This window comes from Empidonax traillii, unplaced genomic scaffold, assembly GCF_003031625.1.
Source record: "Empidonax traillii isolate 1590-97213 ecotype Southwest subspecies unplaced genomic scaffold, ASM303162v1 scaffold438:size550143, whole genome shotgun sequence".
Lineage (NCBI taxonomy): Eukaryota > Metazoa > Chordata > Aves > Passeriformes > Tyrannidae > Empidonax > Empidonax traillii.
This window is the reverse complement of record NW_020955631.1, coordinates 188,830-210,113: the sequence shown is the minus strand read 5'-3', so window position 1 is coordinate 210,113 and position 21,284 is coordinate 188,830. Positions and strand designations below refer to the sequence as shown.

The 21,284-nt window shown below is 43.2% G+C and overlaps 1 protein-coding gene across 2 annotated transcripts; it reads left to right on the top strand.

Moving 5' to 3' along the window:
- Nucleotides 1-36: 36 nt before the first annotated feature.
- On the top strand, nucleotides 37-19,488 carry VXN (vexin). 2 transcript variants are annotated; one of them, XM_027894698.1, is made up of 7 exons: nucleotides 37-805; nucleotides 2,204-2,376; nucleotides 5,263-5,318; nucleotides 11,078-11,204; nucleotides 13,772-13,833; nucleotides 15,513-15,598; nucleotides 16,493-19,488. In XM_027894698.1, the coding sequence occupies exons 2-7, from the start codon at nucleotides 2,310-2,312 to the stop codon at nucleotides 16,677-16,679; spliced, it is 585 nt and encodes a 194-aa protein (XP_027750499.1). In that variant the 5' UTR covers nucleotides 37-805; nucleotides 2,204-2,309; the 3' UTR covers nucleotides 16,680-19,488. The 2 variants fall into 2 exon arrangements, with proteins under 2 accessions (XP_027750499.1, XP_027750500.1); XM_027894699.1 differs by having other exon boundaries at nucleotides 738-805; nucleotides 2,124-2,376.
- Nucleotides 19,489-21,284: the final 1,796 nt, after the last annotated feature.

Below are 21,284 nucleotides of genomic sequence, written 5' to 3'. Positions count from 1 at the left end.
GCCATGCAGGCAGCATGCAGTCGAGCTTGGCAGGTGTTATTACACCTGTTTTATAGCTAAACCAGGACATTTGCCCAAAATATTTCACAGATAGGTGGGAAAAACATAGCCCATTTTGTGCAGTCCTTTTCTTGAAGTCACATTAAGATTTCCTGCAAAACCCTGGGCATTCATAGTGCTTGACTACGCTGTAAGATCTGGACAAAATAAGGCAGCAAACTCCCTTTCATGACCAGAGGAAAATTAATTCCCAAGTGAGGATCCCTGATGAGAGATGCTATATTTGCCTTCCTAAACCCTATTTTTCAGTTTGGAAGTGAGGTGAGAACCTTTTATCAGCTCCCTGTGGAGAGTGACTCATTCCCAGAGCACCCTCTGCCTGTAAAGATGTGTTTAAAGCCTACCTGCCCTGTAACACAGTGAATACCAACTGGTAACAAGCTCTTGAGTCTCACTTCAGTGTCCACATTCCCACCACCCCTCGACAGCACGAGGCATCCAATACTTGTTCTAGTGTTAAGCCTCATCTATGATTTGAAAATATCTCTAGGTCATACCTAGAACTAGGAAACCAATGACTTGGACCCAAAAGTACCCCACTTCTCATAAGACTGGATATCTTGAAGGTGAAGTAAAGGGTGGGTTAGATTTGTTTTTAGCCTTTTTTTTTTTTTTTTTTTTAATCGACTATTCAGTGTTGGTCTTCATTATTTTTTTTTTATTCTTTTGAAAGCTTTAAAGCCTCCTGCATAACCGCATCTGCCCCATTCACTGCTGAATGGACGGTGCGCTGATCTTTTTCTCGGTGGGTAATGGATTTGGTTTGATTGCTTGACACAGGAACAATAGAGGGGTAAACAATTGCCTTCGCACCCGTGCAGCTCCCCATCTGTTGAGTGTGTGCGCCTTCAGAGGCAGCCGGGCAGGGACAGATGAACGTGCCAGCCGAGCCTGATGTTAATGACATCAGTCATACAAGCAGAACATGTGGCGCAATAAATCAAAAACTAATTGAACTTTTGGTTGATTATATTGCCGTCCCACCGCCCACTTCAAGCACGACACAGTTTGCTCAGACAATGGCCCCAGCACCGCAATGGCTTTGCTACCGCTGGACAGCAGGAGCCTGCCCTGGGAGGTGACAAGAGATAACAGCTTCTCTTCACTCATTGCTTTCCTGAAACAGTGACACCTTCCACCCAACCAAGATGCTTCCAGGCTCAGGATGTGTATTTGACCAGTGTTTGTTACTTCAAATAAGAAATGTTCATCAATATGACAATGACAGCCCATGTTATTGGCACTTTCTGTCTGGGGCTGTTGGTGGCAGACCTCTATTATAGGAGAAGACAGCTCTTGTTTTTGTGTTAATTAGATACACACGTGGCAGTAATGGAGGTTATTCATTAGACTGATATAATTTAATATCATTATTCACACTTGAAAGTGTTCCTACTACATCAGTTGCTGGAGCCTGCAAGCCAAAATTTTCTGTCTTAGGCGTCCATGGCAGCAGAAAGTCACCAGAAGTTGAGGGGGCTGATATTCAGAGGTGGAAAAGAACAATTTCTGATGGGAGTATTAAGGAATGAAAAGCTTTGGCAAGAAGACCCTTGACTGAAGTGCATAAATATGGGATTAGGCCCCAGGACCATCAAGTCATGTAGGAACCCATTTATCTATGACTGAACCACCTGCCCTCCCTCCGCAACCACAGAAGCGTAGAGACCTATGCACATCTGCCTGATGTGCCCTTTCTTAGTCATCTGCATTTGAAATTTTCCTTTGAAATGCCCAACATTCTGGTACTTTTTCATGATGTTAAAAGGTAAAGCACAAAATGCTTTTCTTAATGCCCCTGGAATCAACTCCTCATTATATGGAAAAAGCAAATTTTTATGATAAATGTGTTAAAGTACACACTTAACATAATTTAAAAAAAAAAAAATCCATGCAATGCTTCTGTAAACATTTGTTTGCCTATAGCTTAGACTTTAATTATTAGCTATTTATTGCAGAGGATTCTCCACACTGGTAAAAGGAGACATTAAATAAAATGCTCCTATCTGAGTAGAGGCTTAAGTAACAGCTAAATTAAATCTTCGTGTTAATATTATTCATAGAAAGCCAGATGGGAGCAGAAAATGTTGCAATGAAGAATATGGAATGAGATGAGATCACAGCATCAGTCTGTCCTTTGTAGATCTGGACAATGATCACAGAGCCAGATTGGATTAGTGAAACCTATTTACCAGAAGTTCAGAGCGGTTGCATGAAGCTGAAAGGCAGTCAGTGGGGAGACGTGGAAAATGCACCAGATTTACAGCTGCAGCGACGAGAATTTAGAAGTTTTCACCACTGTGATTTCATCCAAATGTGAGTACCTCAAAATGTAACAACCGCTACGGTGTTGTCTTTTGGAGGGACGGGATGTTTAGCAATGGGGAAATCTTTGAAGTGAGCAGCTCCTGTGCTCTGCCGTGCTCTGCTCTGCCTGCAGCCCAGCACTCGCTGCCGCTTTCACGAGGTAATCTGTGCAGGTGCTTCGACATTGTGGCTGTATAAAATCTTTGCTCTGGTAAAATTGGGAGATCTGAAATCGGTGTTGCTGTACCTATGAGGTAACTGCTAAAGTGACAGCTTGCAACTGTGTGGCTATTCTGCGTAATAGAAAAGAGAACGGAGTTCTGCAAGCAGTTAGCAGCTCAGATGAAGTGGGTGAACTACATGAATGTTGAATTTAAGTCTGCTGGCTCAATAAGTGGACCATTTCCAAAGCCATGCCCTGGAAATGAATGCATGATTAACATTAATTGCTTCTAATGAAGAGTAAGAACCGGACAAAGCCCAGCCTGCATTTGATTGAACAAATTAGTTTAAATTCAATGGCTGCATATTTCAGAAACAAGAAGGCAGGGGAAAGCAGGGAAAACAAATTCTGGGACCAGAGCAGATCTATACTTGCAAGCTGCGAGCATGAGCTCTCAGCTGCCTAATTTTGCAATATAAGTGGAAATGACAAAGTGAAACGTCACTGTAATTGTATTTGTTGCCCGAAAGCTGGGCTGTACATACAAACATTCTTTTGCAGGCAAATCCGGATACCTCATCTGCCGGGATTAATTCTTCCCTTCCTTCTCCCACTCTTTGCAGAGATTTGTGTTTGCAGGGGCAGCCCCACAGCCCCACTGTTTGCATTGTTGCCATTGTGTTCCCCCACAAGTGGATCACTTCTGGCTACCTCTGTGATTCACTCTTCTTTCAATGGCTATTCAAGTAACCGCATGTTTGCTGGTGCTGTGACTTCCCTTTCATGCCTTGCCTTTCTTCAGCCCCTGTAAGCCTTTTGCCACTTGTTCTGGCAGATGACAGGCAGTAAGTTTGACTGTGATGTACTCTGATAATATGAAAATTTATTACTGTTAGGCTCATTTTTGTGTTCCTCCTTGTGCACCAGCCTGGGGAGCTTTAGCAGCACAACAGCACTTGCTTCTGCTAGAAATCCCTACAAATCGTGCTCCTCACAGTGTCTGGTAAAATACATAAAATACCAGAGAGACAAGAAGATAATTACTTGCATCACTAAACTTTTTTGCACTTGAGTGTTTTGTTTGTGAGCAATTAGTTTAGTCCTCACGCGATGAAATTCCAGAAGTAAAGGAGATAAATAAGCAACTTAAAATATATTGCCAGGGAAGAAAAAAAAAAAATACAAGACACCTTCATTATGTTTGTCTGGCTTTCATCCCACACTACTGTGGTTTAAAATATAAAATGTGTCCTGCCGGAGAAGATAGTAAGGATCCCTGAGGATATCATGCCATGCAAAACAGACTGTAATTGAACTGACAGCTTAGCACACTCTCAAATTCTGAACAGGCAGATAACTTACTTGTCATGAGTTCAGTGTGGAAGTGCTCTGTGCTGCAGTGGACCATTCTCAGGGACCCTGGGCAAGGCTGTTCACCTCCCATGTTCCTGTCGTGTTTCACTACTGGCAGAGCACAGGCCAAAACTTTTTCTCCTGTGTGGTCCTAATGCTCAGTACTTATACCCTCGGGGGTATGGAGCAGTGGCTGTTAGACATACTCAAACTGTCTAGGAAGAGTGACTTTGGTCTCACTACCAGCTCTGCTTGTACTGGAGCCCTGGAAAGCCCAGTCACTTGTAATTCCTGCCATCTGAGGAGAGCAGTTTGGCTGCAGTAATCAGCAGCCTTGGATGACCTCCAGCTGCTTCCACAGCTTCAAAACTCTGCAAACAGTAATACATAGCAGCGATAAGCACTGCAACTCCTGGAGTTAAATGTGTGCCAGTGTAAAGGAAAGCTCACCTGGGGAGCAGGAGTCACCCGTCATCCCATAACAAATCTTCCTGGCTCTTCAAAGCCTTTGGATTATGCATGGAGCCTGAATAGGAAACCCCCATTCACATGCCTTGCCCCAAGGGTCAGCCTTTAGAACTGGAGTTAATTCTCCATACTTGGCAGATTTTTGCAGGCCTGTTCCTGTCACTGGCTGCTAAATCCTGTAGCTCCTGTAGCCTGTAGGGGGAAGGTAATATATGATGAGAGGGAGAGCTGGAAGTATTCAGAGCCTTTCAGGTGAGTTTCAATTCTAACTCAAACAACAAGTGTTTAAATAATCCTCACTTTGTCCCTCACTCAAAACCAAACACTTCAGTCGAGCCAAAAACTTGGCTTATGGACCTGGCATTTTGTGTGTCTATTGGCTAGTGGTTCTATGAATTTGGTGTTTTCCTGGGTCTAAGAAATAAAAAAGAGCAATAGACTTTAAGCAAAGTGCCCCAAGTTAAAGAACCGAATGGGTCATTTTGAGGATTGAAAAAGAAAATATTAGGCTTAGTGCAAATGCTGTGCTTTGAACATCATGCACTAAAAGGGAAATGATGTCCTGAGGAAGTCTGAGCTTATTGATAAAATCCCTAACTAGATAAAATTATAGAACTCTCCAAGTTAATGTATACACTAGTAGTTTCCTTCTGAAATATTGGCAGGTGGGAGGTCAGATCAAAACTGAGGAAGGAGAAGGGTTCCTCCTGGAAGCCTATGAAACAGTTGCAGAAACTTGGAATAGGCTGTTGCCCTGAGCCCATGGATGTCTGTATTGTATAGATAGAGCATGATATCTGAGACAACATTAAAAAGGACTTTTTTGGGAGTTATTTCAGCTGGAGTCTTCCTTAAATGCACGTGTACACCTCCATTACAGGCTGACCATGTTCCTGTTCTTCGTTTTGCAGCATGCAGTCCTGCCCGAAGACGAGCCAAAACTACGCAGCACATCCTAACAAAGACCGTAAGAAAAGTCTCCTTTTCTCTCCCTCTTTTTTTTTTTTTTTTTTTTTTAAATTCCAGTTGACTACACTTACACTAAAAAAAAAATGCTGTGGATAAATGGGAAGCAGATCTTTCAGGGCAAAGAAGTGCACCAGTGCCTAATGTAGTGAATGGAGTGGGAAACAGAAATGGGAGTTTCTGCGAAGCTGCGGTTTATTTACAGAAGTGTTTTGAAACAAACAATAAAATAAATGTGGTCTTGCTGTGTACAGTCAAAATGAACATAGCAGCTTATCAACATGGACCATCTGAGGGAATCACAGACTTAATTCTTATCCATAAAGCCTTAGTAATACTGCCAGGGGGACAGGTAGGAATGAAAAGTAAACAAATCATAGCAATACATATAAGCATTAATCAAGGAGCCAGTATCCCGGGGAATCTGGGAGAAAAACATAAAGCAATGGGCTGTAACCTCAGCCCAAAAGGATGACTCTGAGAGAACCACTGGAGGAGGGCTTGTCCCTTGGCCCCAGCAGTGTTTGCCTGCCCTCAACTCACCCCCAGTGCACTGGTACAGGTGGTAAACATGGAGTTTTACCCACTCCCTGTAGGTGAGGTACCCCCCAAACTAAAATAATTGAGCATTTTTCATTCTCTGAGAAAATGTTTTCCAAGTTCCAGTGCTCTGGCACATGGTGTGAGGTTTCTTGTCCTCAGAACCAGTTTTTCCTCCTCAAATCCACTCGACCCATCCACAACCCCTTTCACAATCCTTTTAACTGATTTGCAGGAATGACAGTCTCTTTCTCTTCTGCATATCCAAGCCCTTTTATAGGGTCTGAGACTCTTCTACCACAGCATTTCTTCTCACCACAGACCTGTTTCCTCTCCATCATCTCCTCTCCATTGTTGAAATGTTTTGCTCCTTGGCTTTTCCTTCTTCCATGCCCTATCCTCTACCCAGCCCCATTCTCAACTGTAGAGAGCCTCATCTTTGCATTCCTATTTCCCTGATCTCCCTACAGAACTGTAGGTCCTCCTGCGTACCACACTCACTCCCGTTCCCTCTTCTGGTTATTAAAGCACATCACAGGATCCCAGAGTGTCCCAGGAGGTATGAACTACTTCCCAGGCTGAGTCAATAACAGGCCTGTAGACACTATATATATGTGTATTTTTCCAAATGGTAAAAAGTCTTATTTTTGTCCTGTAACTCAGGCTTAGGCTTCAAAATGACTCTTCATTCCAAATGTAGATGAAAGTCAGAGTGCCGGAGTGTTACTTAAACTAAGCCATTTTGAGATACCCCATTTTTATTTCTTATGCCTTTGATATCTTTTGTTTTCCATGCAATAGAAAAACAGCAGAGAAGTCCAAACTAAAAGTGAACTATTCTCACTTGATGAAACAGTATGCTCAGATAACTTACCTTTTCTTTTTTTGACAAAATTTCTCATAAAACTATTTAGCTGAAAACTTTTAGCTAAGCTTTCATTGAAATCAAGGCAACTCTATGTTTGCTATGATGTTCCAAATCTCAGCAGATAGTTGTTGTTTCTACTAAATGGAAGCATCTAATATTTAGTTTGGATTGGATCAGCTACTGTGGCAGCACTATACTCATAAAGGCCTAAGAAAATCAGATAAGAAAGTCCGTAATTTGTTGCTGTATTTTAAGAGGATTGTTTTTTTCCTTTGGGGCTTTCCTGACCCCAATTAAGGATGTCCTTTGATTGGCTCTTAGTCGTGATGCAGGCAGCATCATATTAGCAGTGGGAGCACCAAGCCCGAGGAATGGTCTGCAGCTCCAGCAAAGAAAACAAGGGTGGCTCTCAAACCAAAGCGACTGGTGCAGTCAACTCTTGGACTTCTGCATACCCCTTCATCAGTGGGATGCAGCTGCTTACAGCTCATACACAAGCATTCAAATAAATTGCACATACTGGAATAGACGTGCCTGTGAGGAAGTTGTGATTGCCAGTTTCTAGACCCACAGAAAAGTAGCAGAATGATTATTTATTTTTCACTTTTACATCTGCACCTGCAGTCAGTGCCGTAGAAATGCCTCAGCTAACATGAAATCTTCTGCTCTGGTGACTGCAGTGGATGCACAACTTTAACCCTCAGCAAGACAAAAATAGCAACCAATGTGGACATCTGCCAGACCTTTTTTTTTTTTTTTTCACAGAAGAAATAGTCAAGCAGTGTAACATTAAGTGATTTAACATTCAAATGACTGACTTTTGGGGGCGTAACTTCCATCACATTCAAGAACCCATCCCCAATGCACAGTCATGACTGTGGAAGGGTGAGAGAAAGGGGGAAACACCTTCTCTTTTTCAACTGAGTGTTTAAAGAACGTGTTTATTTGCAGTTCCTGTTGCCCTATTAAGAGATATTTCCAATGATAGTAGATCCCTTGCTTCTCCTCCCTTGCTCTTCTAGCCCCAAAATCCCTTGGGTAGAACTGTCTGGACACTAGTACCTGGCTACTTTGCATGAAAGTGGTAAATCCCTCTGTGGACACTAGAGCTGCCACATTAAAAATTAGCTGAGTATTAGATCATCAAAAAAAGCTTAACTCTACAAATCCCACATTTGCTCCTCTAATGAGCACTTTGTTGTTCAGCCTCTAACCTTCAAAGCTTTATCCAAAGCCATATATTTAATTCTCACCTTTTCTGGATGGTTGTTGTTTTCATGGTGGGATTTTGGGTCCAGCATCAGGGTGGCTGGAACAGCATCTGTGCTGCTCTGCAACCCTCCCGAGTCCTTCGTACCCCTTCCCCCTTAGCACAGCTAATTCCAACAGTGGGTATGCCAGGCCTCCGTGCTGTCACGTGCACAGCAAAGTCCATAGAAAGACACTTTGCTGAGCTCTGAATTCAGAGGCAATGTCCTGCAAACAGACTGAGCCGGTCAAGGGACTTACAGGTTCTAAAAACAGTAGGTTTTTAGAGAGCAACTTGCTAATTCTGCATAGTCTGGCTGACTCTGCCATTCACACCGATTTAAATCTCCTGGTATGTCTAGAAAAGAAAAGTGACTCGCGGCTGATCCTTCTGCCTTACCCTAGGTACCCTAGAGAAATGTCAGCTCCACTTTAGATCAAAACCACACTACAGCAGGTTTAGTTTCCTGACCTAGATAAGTCTTAACATATTACAACAGTGGGTGAGGTAGCCAAAGTCACAGTAAAATCTTGAATTAGGAGATAAGGAACTCCCAAAGTGTGCTACAGCCAAACAGTGCAAAGATGTTCACTGAAGATGTGCTATAGAGGTTGCACCATTGTCTCCAGCTCTAAGGAAAAATGGCACTGTAACTTATTTATGCAGCTTCTGCTGCTTGAAGGCATTTTGGCATTACTGATATCACATGTAACAAGGAATCTTGTAATCAATAACAGTGTGCCTAAATAATTCCTGCTATTAATCAAGTTAAAAATCCTGCTTCCTTTCCCCAAACCGTATTTCATTCTTTGCAACACGTAGGCAGAGTGTTAAGTTTCAAGCCCACGATGGTTTACACTGATCAAATAAGCCACTTTCAGGATTAGAGGTAGCTGCAGCCAGCATCCTACTTACCAAAAATGCTCTTTCCATGACAATGCAAAATAAGTGACCTCAGGTGTCTCATTAGCAGAGAGGTGATGATATTTTCTGTCACACACCAGTGAAGTCTGAGTTTGACCAAGATCACTGGGCACATTTCCAGAGATGGTGGGAAGAGCTAAGCTTTCTGGAATTCCTTGAAAGCTGGAAGAGCTTGATTCACATGAGGCAGGTTCCAAGGGCTGTCAAGAGAGACCCCTGCCAGCCACAGTCTCATCATATTTGTACCAAAGACAGGTGTCTCCACTGATGTCGTTGTGGTAAAGGGGGTGATGCCTCTGAGAAGCAACCTGCAAGGTTCAGGTGGTCAGGGCGTGTGTGGACACAGGAGCCTGCAGCCTGTGAGGAACTGCTGCAGAGGGATGGGGAGGTGCTGGAACTGGTCCAGGGGCAGCTGGGAGAGAGTCAATGCCAACAGCTTCAGCAGCAACAGGAGGCCTCTCACAATCAGCATCACCCTCATTTCTGAGTTATTGGAGTAATGCTGAGGCTCAAATCTGTTCAGCAGCACCAGATTCATGGTCAGTAGAGCTGGGAACCAGCTGCAGCCGCCCTCAGCATGTGCTTATCTTCAGGCACCAAGTAGTCCCTTTGACCTTAAATTACCACTGGGCATGTCCTTAAGTAGCTTATGGAGTGGGGACTGTGTTTGGCTCTGTGTCGAAGTCCACAGAATTAGAAGAAAACCTCCCTTAGACCTTGGATTAGGCTTTGGTTGCCTTACCAGCCCTTTCCAGCAATATTTCTGCCTACTGTTGGGCACTTTCTGCTCCTCTTCCTTCTGGTCAGTAGGATTTAGATCATGTAGCCTCCTCTAGACTCCTGAGGGTACATGGAGACAAAAGAGTTAAGTGGTCAGGTTGGGGTTTTTCTTCTTTCCTGTTTTGCAAAGCATTGGTTTGTATACGTTTTTATGTCTGTGTAAAAAATCACATGCTCAGAATATTGCAGATTAATGGCAAACTGAATTAAAACTTAATTAGAGGAAATGGAAAATTTGGCATGAGGGGCCATGCTTAAATCCAGTCTTGCTTTTGTCATGAGTGTATGTTAGAAGGCAATAGGTAGAATTAAGGGGTTTTTTACAATTTTTTCTAAGGTTTTTCTGCCAACAATGAGCTGGTCAGTTGCTGGTCTCAGTCCTGAAACAAAATAACTGTATTTATATCTAAAACATGTAGGTGGCAACTACATCATCAATCATCAGTTAGATGCAAGTAACTGCTTTACTCCTGGTCTTCCAATATAAGATCAACATGTCTAATAGGAAACAGGTTGAATAGTTGCCATGTGTCTTGTTTCCTTGAAGATTTGGATCTTCACCCTATTTAAGTTCTCCGTATAACAGTAGTAAGTCTTCAGGGAAGAAGAATTAAAAGAAAAATAAAACCACAGCAAAGTATGAAACACTCTTTTCCTGCTATTGGAACTTTCATCTTCTTGAGAAAACTGTTCCCAGACCATCCTGAATAACAGTCCTAATGGACCCACTTGCTTGGAGTGTATCCCTGTTTTTTTAAACTCACATTAGCTTTGTCTCACCCAGTTGCCTGTGGAAGCACAGCGAGTGACATCACTTTGTTGTGATTTTGTTCGCACTCATTTTTGAGATACAGAGAGATGCAGGTCTCAGTGAATTTTGTTTGTGGGAGCTAATGTTTGTGAAAATTAATCTCTAGAAGCACAAATATTAACTGCCTCATATCCTCATGTAGTCATTTACCAGGTACAAAATGTAAGTCCGAAAGACAGGGAAGACCACGAGGAAATAGCAATTGCAATTCTCATTGTGTAAGTTTGACTGATTGCCCAAGATGTGACACAATAAAAAATCAAATTTGAGCTGCCTAATAGGCATATCCTACTCAGTGGATCTTGAAAAATACCACATTTCAGTCTCCTGATTAGAACACAGAAAGGTGCAAATAAGTAGCTGGGTCCCAGAGAGACCCCACAGGATTTTCCCATTCTCATGCACAGACGCTAGAGCCAAACAAAAACAAACCCCTCAAATCCCACAGCCCCCGCCTGACAAGATTCCCTTTGGATGACAGTAAAGCGGTGGGAAGAGCAAACAGCCTCTCGGCTCCCCCCTGACCTCAACAGACCACCTCATTTCCAAAGCCAGGTGTGACGGGATGGCTTTTCCTCTTCCCTGCAGGTGGTGGCCATCCCCGAGCGCCGGCCCCGCCAGGCTGAGCTGCTGCAGGTGCTGTACGGCGAGGACGAGGTGCGGAGCCTGGACGGGCAGCGGGGACCCTGCCCCGCCAAGGGCACGGCCCGGCACGGTGAGTCCACAGACGGGGCTTTGCTCCTCCACAGCTCTAGGATATTCTTGGATATTGCAGGCTTCCAGTTCGCAGCAGAGCGAGCACATTTATTAGATACCATTTATTACGTATAATTCCATGCTTAAAATATCCAGTGGAATTAATGAGATAATGACCGTGGCATTGCTCAATTTATTTGGAGTCATAAACTCACTTTATGCAGTCATAAACGCTCCTTGACAATATGACAATGTTTTAGAATGATAAACTGTGAATTCCTGCGTTTGCCTGAGTCATCTTATTATATAAGATCCCTGTTCAGTTGCTTAGAATTTGCCAGAACATAATAATTTGAGATGAAATTTCAGATTCTGGATGTCAGCTACAGACCTGAGTTTTTTTCAAGTAAAACTTCTTCAGCATATTTGTGAGAACTCGTGAAGGAAAAATAGAGCTTGCCAGTACAAAACCAAGGAGATGAGTAAACATAAACAAAGTGGTCATTCAGCTCCTTCAGCACTGGTGTGTTATGTTTGGAGGATCAAAGCTGGAGCAGGGCTGTGCAGTTTGGCAAGGGATGGCCTTTTAATCAAAACCACATCTTTTGCTCTCCTTTGGAAAGCCACCCAGTTGCAGTCAAGTCATAAGCCCTTAAAAAAATCCCATATGGCATGTGTTTAGTAGACAAAATGGACATTTGGCTGTTAAAAGCCTCTGAATCAGTAAAACAGGTGCATGAAGGTGCATATTCCTCACATCACTGGTCTGCACGTAAGCCATCCCATCAGGAACACAGACCAGACAGGAGCGGGGCCTGGGAAACTGGGAAGGAAGAAACTGAGCTTGAGACCATAGGGAAAGATCTCAAACCAGGACCAGAGCCAAGATGTGTCTGAACAAAGAACTGGAGCCTCAGGGCTGGAGCGAGGAGAGGAGGAGGAGTGGCTGGGACTGGCTGCAGGGTAAAGGGTGGCAGAGAGCCAGAGCGGGAGAAAGGAGGGCCTGCTGGTCTCTGCTGTTAGGGGAGATGAGTAAAGGATGACAGATAGGTGCAAAAAAGAGAAAAGCTGTAGGAATCCAAGAAGAAGAACAGAAAAGGGGGAAACAGGTCTCACAGGAGGAGAAAGGGAAGTGAGTGGGCAGAACTCAGAAACTAAGTTTAAATTAGAACAAAAAACATAAAAGAGCACTGATGAGGCCATCAGCATGTTTATTGCTAGCATCAGAAATCCTACACAAATAACAAAGCGTAAGGACAGTCCATTTCAGTGTGTGGGAAGGCACTTCTGAAAGTGGAATTCACAATACAGCCAGCCACTGCTGTCCTGAGGGGAGCATCAACGAACTTGAAGCCATGAGGCCTTACTTTTGTTCAGATACTTAGCTAAAAGTTTGCCAGAACATTTTCTGTATCTAGTAAGAAGAGAGACAGGCTGAAGCGAAGAAGCAGATGATACAAGAGCAAACAAAACCAAATAAAAAGAAAAAATATGGACATTAGCTGAAGCACTGATGCCTGGAGCTACTTGCTGAATACTGTTAGTACCTAATATGCAAGATGAGAGGAGGTAATTGCATTAACTTTGACATGAGGGATACAGTAAGGTACCTAATGGAATTACTAGAGGGGGTGGAACGGGAAGCAAGAAGCTGGTTAAGACATTTGTCATGCTCAGATATTTCCCCCAGAAGGAGAAGACAGTTCTGATTGCTAAGTCATGCTGGAGACAGCACTATAAGCAGCACCTTGACTATTTCCAAATTTGCTTTCATTATTTATATTCCATTGGCCACAGCAGTAGAGATGTCCACATTCCCCCAGCCAAATGGGAGGATTTGACTCCATGAAAAAAATCTGGCATCCCTCCCCCGTTTATTTCCTTGGCACAGCTAGCAGGAATGTCAGTGAGCATTTATCCATGGGTAAGTTGCTGGCTGAGCACTCACTTGAAACTGAAGGGTAACCTCCAGAGCTGAGGACAGCAGAGAGGTGACACTCAGCTGTGAGCAGACAGAAATGTTAAATCCCTCCCCATGATGAGGTGGACATAACACACATCTCTGCCCGGGTTAAAATAACTCCACAGGGCAATCCGGAAATGAGGGAATTATCTCCTAGGCAGGACAGACCTGCACTGGGGGCTTCAGAATGCACAAAAACTGGGTTATTCAACCTCTGCTGAAGAGCAGCAGATGGGACCTCTCTTTGTATGTAGCGACACGTGAGTGTTCCCAGAGGGGGAAGGTCGCCCACTTAGCTTGGTCTGCCAAGGACAGTTCACCATCTCATTTGAAAAGTCTAGGAGCAAGCAGCTGAGAGGCTTTCCAGAATCACTTAAGTAATTCCACAATCACTTATTTTGACATCACAGCAGATGGTCATAATAAAGAAAACTCTGTGCCTTTGGCTATAGTCAAATCTGGTGGAATTATAATCTGTATATCTGGGCTCTGTCCATATCTGGACTCTGTCCCTAATCTGGGCTCTGTCCATATCTGAGTTTCACTGCATGAAAAGAGGCTCTTCATACAACATGTACCAAAGGGGTAATTACAGATAATGCCATATCTCTTATGCTTTGCAGTGGGGATTAATGAACAAGAGTCATCCAAGTCCTGTAATCACCTGTTGGATGGAAAGTCTTTGGTAAGTAAATACAGCAAGACCAGCTGACCAGCTACCATTGTCTGGCGCATCTTAAACCATTAAACCTATCAGCTTGTCCCACAGTAACAGCATGAGAGCCTGCTGCAGTACATGTGGATTTCACATAAAGCTTTGAGACATAATTCTGCCATAGGATCCTTAGCTGGGAGCAGAGACTGGCTCAGGACAGCTACCCCTCAGGGGACCAGGAAGGGTGTTGGGATGGAAGGAGGCAGGCTCCTATTCTGGATGCTCAGCAACCTGCAAGAGCTGGGAGGAATTATCTTCTTGTTTCTCAGGGAATTCCACAAATTGGGAAAAAAATAATTTCCAAAGTGCAACAGGCATCAGATAATTTGCCTTCTCCACAATGCCAACCTGACATGATAACCACGTGAGTCAGAAATGTCAAAAAAGAGTTGATGAGAAAATCCTCATACAAAACCCAAAAATTTGTATTTTAATGGACAGACATAATGTTTTGGTTAAAAATTACTCTCTTGCACTAAAAATTACTCTCGTGTTCTCCCTGCCTTCTTTGTCTTACAAAAACTTAAAATTTTCAAAATCCTTACATTTAAGAAACGTATATTTTTCAAAAAGAAAAAATCTTCTGAGAAGTTTCTAACCAACACCAGACCTTGCTGTCAAAACTTCATGGCTTCAAAGGCTCTTTTGGATAGCTGCAACATACTTGCTAGCTGAAAGCTGAGCTACACTTGAGAAAAACAACAGTACAATATTGAAGGATGGTAAAAATTAGTGGTATTCAGTGTAATGAAACTAATTGAACTTACCAATAATTACCATGGTTAAATTGCAAAAGATGCCTGCAAAAGTGATTTCAAAATCTCCAGGTCTTGGGATACTTGAAAAGCACACTTAAATGTAGCCAGTCTCAGATTAATATAGCCCTAGACAGCTTACAGATCAGTTATGCTAGTGTCAATAACATGAAATTTTTCAGTATTGCCAGTAAAATCAATGTATGCTTATTGCCTGAAATGATGAGATCACAGCACAGTTTTTAACTTTTTTTGTATTTCTGGGCAACTAATATTTTAACTTACTGTATTGGAGGATATGCTACTCTCAGTGACCTGTTTATGGCATAAAGTGACTCAGTTCTGGCAGGCAATTTAGGTTTGAATAAGACCAGGAAGGAGTTGACAATCAGGCGCTTGTGGGGCTGTGGCAGAACTGGAGTATAATCAGGACCCCCCACACCAGAGAGAAGCACCCAACAAAACAGGGAGACATTTCACAATGCTCAAGGGATGGTGATGGCTGAGACATCTGCTTCCCAGGCAGCCAGAGAGGTGGGCTGTGAGGAGCTGCAAGAGGCAGGCTGCTCAGTCTGCACAAAGCCTCACTGCCCCGGGAAGCTAAATGTAAGAACTGGGGAATAAAAAGTTCTGCAAGCCTCCCTCTTTCGATGGGAGGTGTAACTCTTGCTCATACAAGTGGTGTGGTGAGCTCAGTGAGAATATTCATGTGAGCAATTGGTATCTGTGTGGTTGAGAGCTAGGCACTCAAATCAGTCAAATCCCTAACCTGCTTTCTCTTCTTGAGAGATTTACAGTATTTATTGATTTTGTTGAAACAGCCTCTTTCCCCAGAAGAACTGTGTCCCTACTCATCAGTGGCATTTCCTAACAATGTGTTTTTTCCTCCCACAGATTCCTTCATCTCCAGTTGCTCATATCACAGTGAAAGCTGTGGCTGTCAGAGGCTCTCCCACACGTGACTGCACTTCTACAGACAAGTAAGTCCCTTCCCACCGCTCCAACAAGCCATACCTCTTGTTTCCCAAAGGCAGGGAGAGATTGGTATCTGATTATATCAGATTATATCATTACCCACAGCTGCTAATACAGCTGCCTCAGTGCCTATTGCAACTGTTTTATCACTGGAAAAAAAAAATCATCTTAATTCAAAATACATGCATTTTCAAATATTTTCCCTCTAAGAAGTCCACGATATTTGCCCTAAGGTAGCTTATAAAATATAATTAAAAAAAGAAAACTAAAACCAAACAAACAAAAACCCCAAAAAGCACAAACCTTTAATGGCTTTAAGCCTAATTAAGGAACAGCTTGACCACAGTACAAATGCACTCATCAGCAGGCAGTTAACTCAGACATGGATCTGTGTGGTATTTGAGATGCTACCATTGCCACCTGAGGGACAGTAGCAAGCTGACTGTCACAGTGTCATCACACTCTGTACAGAGAGATGTAAATCCCCCTCAGCCAGTGGAGTTCCCCCCTCCCAGGTGCTGCCACATGGTCCCTGGGATTTGGTGGAAGTGTCCAGCTCTCTCCTTGGACAACCTACCAGCTTCTTGTTGGGTGACAGGTGCTAGAGAGGATGCACTTAATAGTGGCCCCACTTGTAGCCCGTCCCCTTGTGTGAGTGTCTACTCTGATGGCAAGGGAGCAGGGGCACCAAGTGAAAGGGGGGCAGCTGCAGCATCCAAGGCCACTGTTCTGCACAGCCCCTGCTCATTCCAGTCTTGCCAGTTCCAGGGACAGGCCAGGCACAGACATACATGGTTGAAACAACGAGACAGCTTTTGGTTTCGAATGGCTGGTCTCCATAAGCAGGGAAGAAGGGTCATGAAGATGCACTCTGTACACGTCTGTGCTTTATTTGCCAGCCACAGGCACCGCTGGAGAAAGACAACAGAGTATGACCTGGCCTTGCCACCAGGAGCAGAAGCTTCCCTACCACTGACAGGAGGCAACCTGTGCGGGACACCCAGCCTCCTGAGGAAGATGTGGATGAAGCACAAGAAGAAGTCAGAGTACCTGGGGGCAACAAACAGTGCCTTTGAGGCGGACTGATGGGGCTCAGCATCACTTGGAAAGGCAGAAGGTCCTTTAGCCAAGGTGCTTAGAACAGACAAAGCACAGCTCATCCAGGAAAACAATATCCTTTTTATGACTTCATGCCATTGCCTCAAAACAGTGGGATAAAGGCTAACTAAGATAAAAATGACCAACATGATGCAACTCACTGGTCTTTCTTTGTTGCATCATACTAAAATCCCAAGTATCCCACCAGATTTACATTTTGATTCAGTGATGCTGAAACTACTGCTGACCCATTCACCATTTTCTACGTCCTGTCTGAATCAGCTCAGACTTGCAACAAGAAAAGCCTACCAAGAGGTTTGCGTATTCCTGCAAGGCAACAGATCAGTGACAGAGTGCCATGAAATCCCAGGGATCTACTTGTTGTGTACTGCTGCTTGCTGTCTTTCCCCTCCCATATCATGAGAAAAAAAACCCACATCTTACGATATGCTTGGTTGAATGACACATGCTAAACATTTTTCTTCCTTCAGTTTCAACATTTCAAGACTGGAGTAGAAGATGCAAAAATTTAAAAACAATGGGCCAGAACTGAGAAAATGTGCAAACATAAGTACCAAACTTGTGATTGATGTTTCAAAGTGTCCTGCCAGATCAAGCTGTGAGCAACTGAATAACCTCAAGGGATACTTTCTGCCATAGAGCCTGCTTATATGTGAAGTAGTAGTCACCAACTTAACCTCTACCCGCGTGGTAGAGGATATTTCATTAAGTGCACAAAATACTAGGAGGAAAGAAAACAGATAAATGGTGCAACCAGGTAACTAAACATGAGATAATTTGCATGTAGGAGACCTGTGCTTAAGAATAGACAAATTTAATGAAATTTGCTTAATTTTTCTTTTCTCAATTTAGAAATAGCTCTCTTGGGTTTTTGTCTCAAAAAAAAAAAAAAAAAAAGAAAAAAAACAGCTTTACAAAAGGGTTTTCACCACAGTTACAGACAATATTACACTAGTCATGAACAGCACTTGCCCTCTATGAGTACTCCCTGGTTACTATAAAAGGCATTTGTTTCCCTGAATACAGAACTTTATTTTTCAAGTTGGAGGAAGAATATATCCTGTTGCTCATAATAATGACAAACTCTAATCTAAGAGCCAGCGCACCAAAGCATAAATTGAAAATTCAAGTCTGACTCTGACAAAAGCAGAAGGAAGAAGTTCCCTTCTGAAAATTGCTTGCCTACAGCCAGTGCAGTGAAATGCACTGAGATGCCATCAGAAGCAGTGCCATGGTACGTACTGAGGTGAGGAGGCTCAGACAAATCTCCCTGGTCAGGGATCACCAACTCAGAAGTACCAGGGTACCACCTGGCCAGGAGGGAAAGGCAGACAGGCCCTCTGGCTTTGGGCTGAGCAGGGTAGAGCAGCACGTAGGAAAGGCTGATTGCTCAGGCTATCAAGCTGCAAAAGTCCTTGGAATGGCAAAGCAAATGGAACAGCGGCCTCACAGAGAAAGTGTACCCAGTGGCTCCAAGGAGGCCAGCAGGGAACACCTATGTGGGGCTAGACACGATGAAGGAGGCAGTAGAGTGGGGATGGAAGCATTATTTAAAAAGATAACTGTGGCTTTTCATACAGCCAGAGTTCACTCCAGAGCCTGCCAATGAGAGAGAGACACTAGACCTTCATGAAATACCTCTGTCAACCCTCACATTCAGCTATCTGTCGCTGCTTCGGGTCACAGGCTCCTGTTTCAGAGGTGCTCAGCTACTCAGAGTGTAACCTTGTAACTAGAAATCACTCAGACTTTCAGTCCTCCTCACTAAAGGTGAAAGTCCTTTTCTGGCCCAGCAGCCTGACACTGGGATGATCTGCTCTCCTGCTTTTATTTCTTGCTCCTGGGAAAGAAGGAGAACACAGTTCCTTATTAACCACACGCTGGAAGTGGCAATGGTGACCCAGTATTAACCATGTGCCACCTGCCACAGCACGTGAGAGCGATGCCAGTGCCCACTGAAGGCTGCACACCTGAGCAGTTCCACAGCAGTTTTCTCACAGGGGTCCACCCCACCTTTAAATTGGAACCTGATACATTGGCCCTGTGTAATAGTTTGGGCACTGTGACCCTGCCAACCCCTGGTCCTCTAAGACTGAACCAAGCTGGAGCCATGGCCAAGAGTTTCTTGAGCACACCTTTTACAAATATCACCAACCACACTGCAGCCCCCTCCCCAGCCCATAGGAAACCTGCCAGAAACCTTGGCCTCGTAGGCTCGTGCTATTTTTACCCACATAGGTGAACTCAGTAAGTTCAGAGGGACTGCTCCCTTGCACAGAGATGCAGACCCAAGGAGTAGGAACAGTAATCACTCATTCCCTTTCTTGGTCTCATTTACCAAACAAAGCAAAAATAAGGATGGTGGACAGACACTGGAAAAAGTCCATTTGCTGAAACTGGTAATTAAGAGAGTGAGCATTTGTGGTACCTACCCTTGTAGCTAACATGACCCACAGGGCACCCAAACACACTCCAGGGCAGCAAGAGTTTTGTCTGTTGAAAAAGTTGTATTGTAGTATTTAATTTGTTAATTAATAGCTTTAAGCAGTATGAGGATGGAGGCAGAGATGATAATTATTTCTTCTTAATAATTGCTTTATCTTGAAATGTGTATTTATGTTTTTCTTATTTATTTAATTTATAATTTGGATCTACAAGAGGAGGAGATATTTACAAGAAGCACATTTAATTTTCTTGTATTTAAGGTACGGCTGTGGAGATTTTTTGTATTGCAGTAGATATTTATTTTATTGATCTAAAAATATGTTCTATTATGGAAAAAAAAATTAAATAAACAAGTAGCATGTGGTAACCTATGGATCTCAGTGACTTCAGAGGTTTTGGAAAGCATTTAGTAGAAAACAAAGGCAGGGTGCCTGGTACTTAAAAATACAAACACCTGATAACTAAGAACTCGAACTTTGCTCTCTGTAGGGAGAGCCTGAAAGTGTGTTTGAGGCTCCAGTACTTTACGGGTGGTAGAATCACTGTTTGTTATCAGATACACAGAGAAAAGCCCTGGCACTGCCAGCAGTCAGATATCAGATACACCTTTACACACCTGACCACAAATGCATTCTGGACACAACATTAAATGTCACTGCAGCCCTGGGAGGAAAGCAGTGTCATTTCCCTCCCATCAAATAAGAACACCAAGACACAAACTCCCCAAAGGCAGTTAAGGCTCTGGTAGAGAATAAAACCAAGTGCTCCCTGTCGTCATCTTACCAGTTGACAACAAAGTCTCTGAACTTACCTCAAACACAACACTGTCTTTGGAGACTCCCTGCTAAACCACAGCCCAATCCCAGAAGGGTGGCACAGGGACAGAGGAGCCCAGTCTAGGGGAAATGACTTAGGACTGCAAGTGGAAAAACTTTAGGATACAAGGAAAGAAAACATATAGTGTTGGCATTCTTCACCAAAACGGACTTCAAAGCTGATCTGTTAGGGGGTGACTTGACCCCCGGCCTGCTTCAGGGCTCGTGGACTCTGGTCATGCAGCTCTGGTGAAAAGTTGCCACATTTCTGTTCCTTCCATTACAGACAGCATTGAGTTTAAAATGAGCAAGCCAGGGAGTGTCCTCTTGGTGAGCCTCCACACCACAGGACTTGGCATGGATTTTTTCCAGGACCTGGCCTCTGCTAGAAACTCCTCTGCAAATACCTGACCTTTAGCCATGCATTAAAAATATCAGCATGAGTATGCAAGAGAATGTGGATATGCAATACATTTTCCAGATGAAACTGTACAAAAAACAATGTTGGGCTGACTCCAGCACACTGTCAGAAAAATGTGGAATAGTGATGAGAAAAATAAGTGAACTGTACTATTTTCCCACCAAAGACGCAGACTGTCAACTTTGCAGCTGAAAGCATTGCCTCTGGCACTACCAGGCACAAGCCTGTTGTTATAGTTTATAACATCTGTCAGAAGATGCATTTTTCAGACATGTTTCATGTCAATTTATAATTTGGCATTCCATGGAACTACAGACTAACTGGGTCACTGACCTGACAGAAACACACTGCATGATGACAGTCCATTCCACTTACGGTATTTTATAGTTCATTTCCAAAAAAAAAAAGATTTTCTAATTTTGTCTCACTGTTTCAAAAACATTTTTGTAATAGAGCTAGTAACTAAAATATCTATCGTGACTTTGCATACCTCTTTATTTAAATAAACTGTACTGAATTTAAGGCTAGGCTACTATATTAAATAATTCCTACTGATGCATGAAAAAAAAATAAATCTCAGATATGCTTTGCCTGCCTTTCTTCCCCTTTTGCTCTCACCTTACAGACCCTGAAGCAAATAGTGTTGCCAGAAGAGCCAATTATAGACACGTGGCTGTTTGAGGAAATACCACACACTTTATACAGAAAATATTTAAACTCAAACATTGGCATCTGCAGAACAATTTCACGTCTGAGAGTTACCCAGCCAGAAAAGTTGCAATATCAGAACTTGCACACACAAACAAAACTGAAACAAGTCAGATTTCTCAGATGAAACCCCTCTTCAGAAAGCCGTATGTGAACTCTACAAACAGTGAAGATGTCAAACAG

Bases quoted from the DNA above. Each gene is read 5' to 3' on its own strand.
- VXN (XM_027894698.1), top strand. From the start codon at position 2,310: ATGCACCAGATTTACAGCTGCAGCGACGAGAATTTAGAAGTTTTCACC. The intron at 5,319-11,077 runs GTAAGAAAAGTC...TCTTCCCTGCAG, and splicing joins AGCACATCCTAACAAAGACC to GTGGTGGCCATCCCCGAGCG. The intron at 15,599-16,492 runs GTAAGTCCCTTC...TTTATTTGCCAG, and splicing joins GACTGCACTTCTACAGACAA to CCACAGGCACCGCTGGAGAA.